At 34.7% G+C, this 13439-nt stretch overlaps 1 protein-coding gene across 1 annotated transcript; it reads left to right on the top strand.

The window, feature by feature from the left end:
- On the top strand, nucleotides 1-4990 carry rabl2 (RAB, member of RAS oncogene family-like 2). Its single transcript, XM_065283594.2, has 8 exons — nucleotides 1-487; nucleotides 585-614; nucleotides 2399-2478; nucleotides 2701-2780; nucleotides 3075-3186; nucleotides 3298-3395; nucleotides 4495-4578; nucleotides 4677-4990. Exons 1-8 carry the CDS (start codon nucleotides 384-386, stop codon nucleotides 4752-4754), a joined length of 666 nt encoding a protein of 221 aa, XP_065139666.1. The 5' UTR covers nucleotides 1-383; the 3' UTR covers nucleotides 4755-4990.
- Nucleotides 4991-13439: the final 8449 nt, after the last annotated feature.

Here is a 13439-nt window from a genome sequence, read left to right on the forward strand (position 1 = left end):
GCATGTTCACAGTGAATTTTCTGCAAGCGGACGGGCAATTTTATTTATTCACAAATCTTTCTCTCGTCTAAACTCCAAGCCAAACGATTTTGCGTTCATACGCAAAACCCGATGCCAAATGAGTTTTACAAATGAATATTGATTTGTTTGAGTAAGTAAATGCAACAGAAACACGCTAATGTGCTAATTAGCTAACTTCCTCAGAATAAATACATTTGACCATTTGGCTTTACTGGACGTTGCTTGTACATATACACGAAATGCTTTCCATACGTTTACAACGCGTTTAATGGACTAAAGCAGCTCTGTTCGCCTTCGTGTTGAGCAATCTGTCCATCTAATCCCACTGCGTTAAGAAGCTCAGTGTGTGCCGGAGTCTGAGGATGATGGAGGCAGGAGGTTTTTCTGATTTAGATCAGGAAAAATATGACGCCGACGAGCAGGTCAAAATCATCTGCCTCGGAGACAGCGCTGTGGGCAAATCCAAGTATGTTTCATATGTGACTGATGTTTTCTTGCTTTTGTTTAGTGTCAGTAGAGGAAAAGCACTTGCATGTTTTAATGTTTTGCTCATTTCCTTACAGACTTATGGAGAGATTCCTTATGGATGGATAGTATCCTTTTAAAATGATGTTATCTTATAACATGCTGTCTATGTTTGGCCAGTCTTATTATTAAAGAGAGTATGTAGTTTAGTTACAGGGTGAATCTCAGGAGTTTTGCATAAAGAAAGTGAAGCCTACTTTAGGACTATTTTGACATTGTTACATTATTTGATAATTAACAGGAACAATCTCTACTATGTCATGTGGGAAGAATCTTAGATTGTTGTCATTTGAAACAAAAAGTAAGACTATTATACATAACTAAGTTGGTCAGACTAGTCATAACTGCACAGAGTAGTCTAGACAGAGTTTTAACTTAGCAGTTGTGTAACTTAGCAACTAGTTTATCTCATGTACATGGCAAGTGACATGTTACATTAAAAGTGCACTATAAAATACACTCACCTAAAGGATTATTAGGAACACCTGTTCAATTTTTCATTAATGCAATTATCTAATCAACCAATCACATGGCAGTTGCTTCAATTCATTTAGGGGTGTGGTCCTGGTCAAGACAATCTCCTGAACTTTAAACTGAATGTAAGAATGGGAAAGAAAGGTGATTTAAGCAGTTTTGAGCGTGGCATGGTTGTTGGTGCCAGACGGGCCGGTCTGAGTATTTCACAATCTGATCAGTTACTGGGATTTTCAAGCACAACCATTTCTAGGGTTTACAAAGAATTGTGTGTAAAGGGAAAAACATCCAGTATGTGGGAGTCCTGTGGGCAAAAATGCCTTGTTGATGCTAGAGGTCAGAGGAGAATGGGCCGACTGATTCAAGCTGATAGAAGAGCAACTTTGACTGAAATAACCACTCGTTACAACCGAGGTATGCAGCAAAGCATTTGTGAAGCCACAACACGCACAACCATGAGGCGGATGGGCAACATCAGCAGAACACCCCACCGGGTACCACTCATCTTCAGTACAAATAGGAAAAAGGGTTACAATTTGCACGAGCTCACCAAAATTGGACAGTTGAAGACTGGAAAAACTTTGCCTGGTCTGATGAGTCTCGATTTCTGTTGAGACATTCAGATGGTAGAGTCAGAATTTGGCGTAAAAGGAATGAGAACATGGATCCATCATGCCTTGTTACCGCTGTTTCTTGGCACACTTTAGGTCCCTTAGTGCCAATTGGGCATCGTTTAAATGCCACGGCATACCTGAGCATTGTTTCTGACCATGTCCATCCCTTTATGACCACCATGTACCCATCCTCTGATGGCTACTTCCAGCAGGATAATGCACCATGTCACAAAGCTCGAATAATTTCAGATTGTTTTTTTTTTAACATGATAATAAGTTCACTGTACTAAAATGGCCCCCACAGTCACCAGATCTCAACCCAATAGAGCATCATTGGGATGTGGTGGAACGGGAGCTTAGTGCCTTGGATGTGCATCCCACAAATCCCCATCAACTGCAAGATGCTATCCTATCAATATGGGCCAACATTTCTAAAGAATGCTTTCAGCACCTTGATGAATCAATGCCATGTAGAATTAAGGCAGTTCTGAAGGCGAAAGGGGGTCAAACACAGGATTAGTATGGTGTTCCTAATAATCCTTTAGGTGAGTGTAAATTAAACAATTTCAACATATTTTTATAAATTACAACCACTCCCCACTTGTCAAAATGTAAAATAGAGTTGAAATGACTTGTAAAGCAAGTTTGGTTGTACCTGAAAAGTAAGGGCAGCAAAATAGCCCAAGTGTTATTTCTTACAATCTCTCTTTTTTGTGGAGACTTCATCATGAATTTTGTGACATGTACTTAATTTAATGTGTCAGTCGGCCTCAGCAGCTGTCCACCTATGCTTTGACTCTGTACAAATACACCACCACTATCAATGGAAAAACTATACTCGTGGGTAAGTACGGTTTAATCTCAGTCCAATGATACACTCTCATGCCGATGTCTCTTTTCTGTCTGATGCAACGTAATGCATTTTCTCTTTTTAATTTAAGTTGAAATTGATATATCTTACAGAATGATTAGAGCTTGTTCTCGGTTTTAGTTTGTCACCATTTCATGGCATTAAGGTTTGTGTAGTCAGTAAAGCTAAGCTCAAAAACATTTACCAACACCACAGATTTCTGGGATACGGCAGGACAGGAACGTTTTCGAAGCATGCACCCCTCGTACTACCATAAGGCTCATGCTTGTATTATGGTAAGTAAACTGACCGACATGTTTAATTCATAATTCATACATTAAGTCATATTTTAGATGCAAATTGATAACAAAATGATAAATAGTCAAATTTGCAGGAAAACGTCATTTTAGTTTGCGAAAGAAAACATAAAGAGAATAATGATAAGAGTTCTGATTTTAGATTAATGCTTTTCATAAACAGATATCATTCCTTTTAAAACATGTCATGCATTTCCATAATGTGTGGATACACACTGAAACAAAAAGAGAAACTGATATATGTATGTATATATATATATATATATTTGGCAGGTGTTTGATGTCCAGAGAAAAATAACATATAAGAACCTCCCAAATTGGTACAAAGAACTACGAGAGTACCGGTCAGAGATCCCTTGTTTGGTGGTGGCTAACAAAATAGATGGTAAGAGTCATTTATATTTCCTTTGTGAATGATAGATAAGAGCATTAATAGAGGCTGTAATGCTTGCATCGGTCTCATCTCCTGCTCTTTTATCTGTGATCTCTTTAAAAGCCGACATGAAAGTGACTCAAAAGAGTTTCAACTTTGCCAAGAAACAAGGTCTGCCCTTCTACTTTGTGTCTGCTGCTGATGGGACCAATGTGGTTAAGGTGAGGATTTAAAATCCCTGTCTGTGAGGTTCATAAGTTCAGCTGAGTGCATGTGATCTCATTTAGTTTTGTTTAAACTAAAACAAGTTTTAAATGTAATGCTAAAGCTGCAATTTGTAACTTTTTTTGGTTAAACTTAAAGGAATATTCCATTTTCTTAAAAGAAAAATCCAGATACTAGAGTGGAGATTACTCACCACCATGTCATCCAAAATGTTGATGTCTTTCTTTGTTCAGTGGAGTAGAAATTATGTTTTTTGAGGAAAACATTGCAGGATTTTTCTCATTTTAATGGACTTTAATAGAGCCCAACATTTAATACTTAACTCAACACTTAACAGTTTTTTTCAACTGAGTTTAAATGATCCCAAACGAGGCATAAGGGTCTTATCTAGCAAAACGATTGTCATTTTTGACATAAAAATAACAAATATACACCTTTAAAGCACAACTTTTTTGACAACGATCAGCTGTAAAATGTTTTGGTCCTGCTCGATTTTCGTTGACTTCCGAGTAAAATAATGAAAAGTGTTTCATAAGATCCCCTGGGGTCAATTTGTAAGCATGACAGAAGCTTGATGCTGTCCTGTGAGACAAGCAACCCCGAGTGCCTCTCACGTAAATTATTTCGATTTTGATGGCTTATGTTTCTTCTCCGTCACAGAAAACCACCACAGGTTTATCAATGCCATTAAAAGTATTATTTTGTTTTTTTGTTGATCACGGAGTTCAAAGTAGATGAGGAAAACAAGGATTCTGTGTTTATTAAAAGTGCCGCTATTTTTGTTTACAATGCGTGGAATGGTGCGCTGTGATATAAGGAAGACTACGGTTTGTCATGGTTTGGAAAAAAGCTGACAGAATAACACTGTGGATATCGGATTTTGCGTAAAATAAAGAATTTTAATTTTTAATACTGACCTGATACAATACTGATTTTTGTGGTAAAAAATTTTTTTTAATAGCATTTATCGCGTTTTGGAACCAAACTCTTCATATGTATGTATTCTTGAGGGGTACATGTTTTAGCTTCATGTTTTAGATTTAGGAGGATGACCTGGATCTCTGTGAGGTTCTAATGTTCTGGATTGTTCTTCAGGTTTTTAAAGATGCCATTCAGATGGCTTTGTCATATAAGAAGAACTCCAACGATTTCATGGATGAAGTCATGAGGGAGCTGGAGGTTTGTGTGCTGCATGGCAATAGTTTAATTGTGTGCTATTAATGTTTGCATTAATTTTGATAATACGGTTTACCCATGTCATTCATTTTATTTGGCAGAACTTCGATTTAGAGGCCAAAGAGGAGTCGTCTGATAAAGAAGAGGAGACGCCAGAAAGACAAACGGAGTCTGCATGACCTGATGTGTACACGCTGTCTGTCTGCTGCTGTACTGATGTGTTCTTCAGATCATGACCGTCATCTCATCCTCCTCAGACGCTGCACACCTCTACCTCACATATTTGATAATGTCTGCTATTGATCCTGTTACGGGAATAAATTATGTGTCTGTGAATGCGGCATTATCAGGTAATTGATATGGGAACGGTATAACGGTGCAACTTTTAACATTTGACTTGATACAAATCGTACAACAGCTATTAAAAATATTTTAAAATATCCATAAGAGAACACCAAGCTTGGCCAATCCTGAATTACAAAATTTTTCAACATTTTTTTTAATGTGTGAGATTTTAGCTTATTATTATTATTATTGTGAATAAAGTATATTATTTTTGTATTAGAGGGCGGTCACACTAGATGTTATATTAGAGAGAAAGGTCTCTTTGTGACGTACCGGTTTTCTACTGGTCCCGTCTCAATGTGATACAGATTTCAAAAGTTCACCAAACTTGAACTTTGGTACACAGCTAAATATCTTCGCACGAGCTTGCGCTTTTGTTCTGATGCATTTGCATGCGTATGAATGGAAGTCAGACGAAAAGTGGTGTAGTTTGACCTCGTCTTAGGGTAGTAAGCGTGACAAAGGCGTGTGACATATCATGATGCTATTTAAAACGTTTTTCAATTTTGTTCAGTTTTCAACTCTATCATTAATATTCACACTGCAAAAAATAATTTTCAAGAAAAAAATCTTTTTTTAAAATTTAATATTTTTGGTCTAAAAACTAGACTTATTTTCTTGGGTCGTTTTGCTCATCAAGAAAAGCATCTTAATTTAAGAATTGTTAGATATTTTTACTGAAAACAAGACAAAAATGCTAAGAATTTTTTTTCTTGAAAATCATTTGTTGCAGTGCATACAGTTTTACCTTATTTAAAGTTTGTTATTTATAAACTACGCTGTAAAGATTATGTGATCAACATATTTTTACATTAACTTAATAAAGTGAAATTAAATATGAATCGAAAAATAATGCACAATGCGGCACGACCCAAAGCGGAGTGCAGTTACACTGCGGGTGTGCATTATTTTCAAATAATTCAAAGGACCGGGGTAAATTATTCCGCTTATACCACGGTTACCCCAAACATTGCTAAGACATTACTCTGGTGGTTATTTTTGTTATACTATGGGCCTGTTGAATGCTGTATTCTGATTGGCTGAGAAATGTTCCATGGGTGTTGATTATTTTTCTGTAAACCACACACCTAACTTGTCAAATGTCTTAAAAAATAGGCAACAGAGCAATTTCTGTGGTAACCATTGTATAAGCGTAATAAATGACTCTGGTCCTTTGAATGATTTGAAAATAATGCACACCCGCTTTGTGTCCTGCCATACTACCACCTTGGGTGTGCATTATTTTCTAATAATTCAACGGCAAATCTTAAATTATTCCTTACACATTTGACAGGTTAGGTGTGCGTTTTACAGAAAAATAATCAACACCCCTGGAACATTTCTCAACCAATCAGAATAAAGCATTCAACAGCCCCCTGGTATAAAAAATAGTAAACCGAAATGACTTGTAAAAAGACAACACAAAAATGTTTCAGCGTATCTATAAAATTAAAGATTTGTTGAAATTCAGCAACTCTTTAGAAGTACACCAGACAGCGCCGTGATGAACAAATGTGTACAAAAGAGTGTGTGTGTGTGTGTGTGTGTGTGTGCATGTGAAACCGAATGGTCTCTGGCTTTTAGAAACTGTCAGGTTACAGATACTTGTGAAACGCTATCTTTAGTATCTTTAAATTGAAATGAGGAAGTGCAACGAACTGTACTGTGACTTTGTTATGTGCGTCTTACAAACTTAGACTGGATCACTGATTGGACAAGATGTGACTTGGACATCCAGGACAATCTTAAAGGGGACATATCATGAAAATCTGACTTTTTCATGTTTAAGTGCTATAATTGGGTCCCCTGTGCTTTTATCAACCGAAAACGTGAAAAAGATCAACCCAGTAACTCTTTGCAAGCTTATGAAAAAATAGGTAATTGAAATTCGGCTCCCCTTGTGATGTCATAAGGGGATAATACCACCCCTTAATCTGCACTATCCAACCAGTTCACTCAGCTCATTTGCATTTCAAAGGACACACTCAAAAATGGTACATATAATATTTGATATACGTACTCTGATTTACATCTTAAGAAAGTCTTGTAAAATGTCCCCTTTAAAGAATCCATCCATTTGCATCCTGTCACATTTACACCCCCACATCACAAGAAAAGTCATTGTAATGCAATGTTCATTTGAAAGCAAATCTCATAGTAGTTATGGGAACAAAATTAAATTGGAGAGCTTAATGTCATAATTTAAATGTCCCAAATTTCTTCATACAGAATATAAATGATTCTCATTTCATTTTGAGGTAAAATGTGACATTTACCATCATTATTTTTTTGAACACCAGTTACATTGCACAAACTGTGATAAGAAATGTTTTGGTTTATCATTGTTTGATATGGTTTGCACAAGCGTAACAAAACGTGTGTCTGTACGTTTGTACAGAACCATCTTTGGACTATATACACATTTATTTAAACTGTATGTTAGAGGAATCAGAAAGTTGCTCTTATATCTCAATCCTCTGATTTGTATGTTTATATGTAATGCTATGTACATTGAATATAAAGTAATGTTTATCCTATTTGTCTTTTTGTCCTATGTGCTAAATGTGCTTCGAGATTTTAGCTACAGTATGAAGTTAATGCCTGTATTAAAGTCAGTCGGTCAGGAGCTCTTAGATCCCATTACCTAATCAAATACCTAATCTTCTATATAGAAAAGATACAGTTTTATCTAACAATACAGAAACTATTATCTATGAATAGAAGCTACATGGTAAACAGTAAAAAAAAAAAATTACTGAAGTTGGTAATGCCTTGTAAAAAAAAGCTTTAAAAAAACAAATTTACGAATTAAAGTAATTTCTTACAGCGTAAATACGTTTTTAAAAATGTAAGTATTTTATTAAAGTTAAAGGAAAAACTATACTAAAACACTTTGTTAATAGGCTTGCAAAAGCATAATTTAAGGTAAATTACATTTGTTGCTTTAAAAGTCTGAAGAGTTTAGTACCTGAAATTTACCTCTCGTCCACGTTACACCCCACCAATCAAATCAAGTCTTCATGGCACAATCAATCCCCCCAAAAAAACATGCTCATTAAAGCAGAGTATACTGCATGTCTTGCCTTTTTTATTGTGCTTTAGTTGGTCAGAAAACAAGATTGACAACCCTACAGAACATAGTCATGTGAATGATGTGTTTTATTTCATGTTTCGTCCTGCCACTGGTTGTAAATGTAGTAAAATTACAAAAAATGTTTGCAATTTTCTCATCCTTTTGAAATATGCAGAACCCCTGAAGTCTGCGCTACTTTGGGGAGAGTAAAGGGCAAAGTCCACCAAAAGTGCAGTCAGTCGATAATTGACTTACTGTAATTCAAACATAAATAGATTATTAAATGAACGTGCTCATGAAAAAGCACTTACATCAGGCCACTTACGGGCTAGTGTAATATCAGAAAAAACATAAACATTAATGTACATTTACATTTTTGGAAAACAAAGAAAGAAAAAAGTGACTCAAGATTTCCAGGAGGTGGCACCAACAGCTTCAGTTTTTTAAACCTCAAAGAAAACCTTTAAACAATAAATACTTTTTGGCACATTTGTTCATTTTTTTTCTTAATTTCCTTTCATCTTCCTAGAATAACCAACCACTCCGTAACAACCAATATTATGAAAGATGAAAGTGCAGTATGGATGATAATCACAGCAAGTTATCAGAGATACAGAAAAGAAAAACTGGTCTGTATGGCTCAGAAATGCAGTAATAAGAAAACCTGTACACGCACACACACACGCACGCACGCTTTCATTTCTTCTCCTGGAAATTAGATGCATGTCTCTTTAATTTAACTCTTTTAATTTACAATTAAAAGCGCCTTTGTGTCTGTTTATAACAAAGGGGTCTGGTTTGCAGTGGAGGACATATAAGTAATTCACAGTTATCTTAGCAGCCCCTTAACACCTTCAATGAAGCCCTTGTAGAGTCAAACAGACTGAATTGGTTTAACACAAATCTGCACCATCTTAGTTAAAAGTGGATCAGTGTTAAACTTCTAAATGAATACTTGCAGAAGTTGAACAATTTAAGTTAGGGCTCTGGATTGAGGATGAAGGATTAAACCCTAATCAGAGTGAGCGCCATATTAAATTTTTTTTTTTTTAGATGTACGGTCAGTTCAATTTGTTGTCCTGTCTATCAACTTTGTTGGGTAAATAAGAAAAAACAGCATCTTGAAAACTGCATAAAATTACAGGTGTGAATCTTCTAAATCAGAATTCTAAAATGTTCTTCCTTGGCTTGGGGCCCCCCATGGACATCCGACAATCTAAGCCCCCCAACCCTCTACATCCATCTTTGATTTTGCCGATCCGTTGACAAGCACGTCGAGATGGAGTAAGCTAAATTTAAATAATTATTTTACACAAGAAAATATTTTAACTTGTAAGCATACACTCTCAAAAAAAGGTATAAAAGCTTTTTTTAAAAGGTCTTAATAGGTACCAGTTTGGTACAGATGACAAAATGACAATTTTTTCCTTCTTGTATCTTTTTCTGAGTTTGTATGATTAAAAAAAAAAAAACTTAAATAAAATCTTTAATCTATCTTCATTTGACCTCAAGGCATATCAGATCCTGTGAACTTTGGCGCCCCCTTGGACCCCCAAGTTAGGAACCTCTATACTAAATGATATCTTCTCAACCTGCAGTTGTTTCGCTATATGTCACATAACACGAGCTTGGCGTGACCTTTATTTGAACTAAAGCAACATTAAAGGGACATTCCACTTTTTTTTTTAAATATGCTCATTTTCCAGCTCCTCTAGAGTTAAACATTTGAATTTTACCGTTTTGGAATCCATTCAGCTGATCTCCGGGTCTGGCGGTACCACTTTTAGCATAGCTTAGCACAATCCATTGAATCTGATTAGACCATTAACATCGCGCTAAAAAATAGCCAAAGAGTTTCAATATTTTTCTTATTTAAAACTTGACTCTTCTGTTAAAATCAAATGTTTAACTCTAGGGAAGTTGGAAAATGAGCATATTTTCAAAAAAAGTGGAGTGCCTTTTAATGAAGACAAATTATTATCTTGCAAAACCACCAATGATAGAGGCGTGGTTAGCTTGCTTCTTTTAAACAATTTAATCTTCTTTTATATCAAATTAAATATGGCGTTCACCCTGACTAGGCTCCTTGGTTCTTTCACATGATACTTGCAATGAAAACACACAATTTTATTACACAGTGTCACATTTTTACAGGGAGATCCCAGAAAACAAATTGGGAGGATGGTGTCATCCTTGGCTATTCAAATTTCAGATGCAAATTTTGTGACAAAACACTTTACAATAAGATTGTTTTTTTTAACATTAGTTAAATCATTAGCTAACATGAACTAACAATGAACAATACTTCTACAGCAGTAATTTAAAGGCGGGGTGAATGATCTCTACACGCTCCTACCAAATAGAATCTGGACCTTCTTTTGATAGAAAAGCTCTCAAGAGACATGTCAGCCAAAACCCATGTTTTCTTTCTTGTAAGTGAGATTGCTAGCAAAATGCTATAACTTTTATGCAATAAATAAAGGTACAGAATGGTGACTACAGCAGTCCTTTATCTCTGTTCAGTGTTATCTAAAGCTTTCATTGCATTGAGCCGATTCGCTTCTGCTCAACATCTCATTTTGTGTTCAACAATGGAAGTCCAATGGGTATAAAATAATACAGGGTTAAGTTTAATTTTTATGTGTACTCTTTAAAAACACACACACACACGCACGCACGCACGCACGCACGCAACTAAACTACCAGACTCTAAAAACTGCATGGTTATTTTCAACCCAGCGTTGGGTCAAAAAGGGTTAAATTAACCCAGGAAATATTTATAGTTCACCCAACAATGGGTTAAAACAACCCAGCAAAGGTTAAATTACAACCCAATGGGTTGGGTTCATCCCCTTTTGACCCAACACTGGGTTGAAAATAACCAAGCATTTTTTTACAGTGTAAGGAAGATTGGTGGTGGACAGAACAATGACGTTTGCATGTCCTTAGATTTGAAGGTCTTACATGGATTTGTTGAAAGCCCTAATGGTGGTTTGAATTCGATAGGTGGGAATGAATGAATGAATGAATGGCTTGAAATGTTAGCACCTTGTTTTGTGCAAATCACCCCCGAACTCCATACAAAGAGTAAAATTTTCACCTTTTTCGACAGGTGGTTAACTATGCATATATGCCAAACATTCATATATATAGATCTATATATTTTTTCGATTTTTAAAAATTTATACGAAAACTATCATATATACATTGCTCGTGATTGATATAAAAAGCAAATATTTGTGTCCATATATATATACAGCTGAAGGATCTTTTCAAACAGTTTTCTTCATTAAATCTTTTGTCCTTAGGATCGTCTTTTAAATAACTGTCTAAATGAATTGATAAAAATTATTCTATCATGTTTCACAAGCTACAAAATCCACCTATGAAGAAGAAAAAATTAAATAAACAAAAATGGCGAAAACAAATAAGCTAAATGTTTCAGTGCTTATAGCAGGTGAATACAGGACATATAATGGCTCAGAAAATCTTTTACAATTATAGATTCTGGTTTCTTTATGAGATCTTGAAATGTTTCTTGTCCCACAGTGGTTCTGTCATTCGCACACATTAGTTTATTACACATTCACACTTATTGCAAAGTTTCGGTTACCAGATTGCCAAATTAAAGAAAAAGTTCAACCAAAAAATGCGTATGTCTTTTCTCACCCTTTTTTGATGGTTTGACTATAGGTATGGTGGCTCTTTATCATGCAATTGCAGTCAACAGGGACTAAACCGAATGAAGGACTCATTGAAAATATCTTAAAATATTAATTATTTACTAATCAGATATTGCTATTTTCAGTCTGATGAGGGTTAGTGCCAATGTAAGAGCATTTGATGCTTTAAATTTTGAAGTTTTAACAACTTGAATAAACAAATAATTTTTTTATAAATTAAAAAATAAAGTTAAAGGTGCATTGTGTAACCTTTAGAAGGATCTCTTGACAGAAATGCAATATATTATACATAACTATACTATCAGTGGTGTATAAAGACCTTACATAAATGAACTGTATTGTTTTTATTACCTTAGAATGAGTCGTTTTTATCTACATACACCACAGGTCCCTTACATGAAAGTCGGCATCATGGTTCTATAGAAGCCCTAAATGGACAACATGTTTGTCCTGTGGCGGCGTTTTGAAATTGAGGGGTGAGCGGTTGGTTGCAATTCACAATCCCACCACTAGATGCCGCAAAAATTTACACACACCACTTTTAAATATGCTTAAAGGGAAAGTTTGGGCAAAAATGTAAATTACCCCATGATTTACTTACCATGAAGCCACCTGATATAGCCACCATATGTCTATCCGTTTTCATACAAACACATATTCGGATATTTCTGAAAATGTCCTAGCTCTTTCAATCTTTATAATAAATGAATATGAAGTCTGCTTCTTCTAGTCCAAATAATGTGCATCCATCCTTCACAAAGGTAATCCATGCGGCTCTTGTGGATAAATAAAGGCCTTTTAAGTGTAATCGATGCGATTTTATAAGAGAAATATACATTTAAAACTTTACAAATGAAAATAACTAGCTCTATAAATAAAGTTTTAAATATGTACATTTCTCTTACATGGGTCAATGACGTGACGTTAATTATTTTGTGTCCATATGGTTCAATTAAATGTAAAAGGGTTAAAATAAAAATAAAATACAGATAACTTGCATACATTTTATTTTTTTAAAAACAAGTCTAAAATTCTGGTTTTATTTCATTTTGAATGAATATTTTGGGGATAATTGCAAAAATGACAATGTGGTGTGTCAATTGGTGTACCTAGTATTTTTTAATGAAAATATAAATATATTCATAAAAATATATATCATCTAGTGGAATAAAATATAATCATCTAAGTTTGTATATGATTTTTTAACATACATTTTTCATCATTCGTCAAAGATTATTTAGAAAACAGAGCTGTTTTCAGCATATGTCAGGAAAAATATTTAAAAATGCATTAAAATGTACATTTAGAAATAACTAATAAAATGATATTTTAAAATGATTTTTAATTGATGATCATCACATAAATATTTGTGGATAAAATATTTACTATTTCTCATTCTTTGGCGCAATTGCCAGTTACACCATTTGACATTTTCAGGTCCATTACTTTCACAAAAAAGGTGCAAATGTAATTTTTTATTGCATGAAATTAACATAAATACACTATGTGCACTGAAATAAACCTGATGCGTGCTTTTAAAACAAGTTTTTAAAAAGATTTTTTAATTTCTCATCTTGCCAAACCATTTTGTCTCTGACTCACATAACAGCATCGATTGCCCTTAACTCTTTCCCTACCATTGAGGAGTTAACTTGTCAATTAAAAGAAAACGCTTTTCTGCCAATGACGAATTTTTTTTTTGAAAGCAGAGGATCTGTTCTTTAATTTTATATATTGTACGTTAACTTCATATTTAAAGAAGA

This window comes from Paramisgurnus dabryanus, chromosome 9 (assembly GCF_030506205.2).
Source record: "Paramisgurnus dabryanus chromosome 9, PD_genome_1.1, whole genome shotgun sequence".
Lineage (NCBI taxonomy): Eukaryota > Metazoa > Chordata > Actinopteri > Cypriniformes > Cobitidae > Paramisgurnus > Paramisgurnus dabryanus.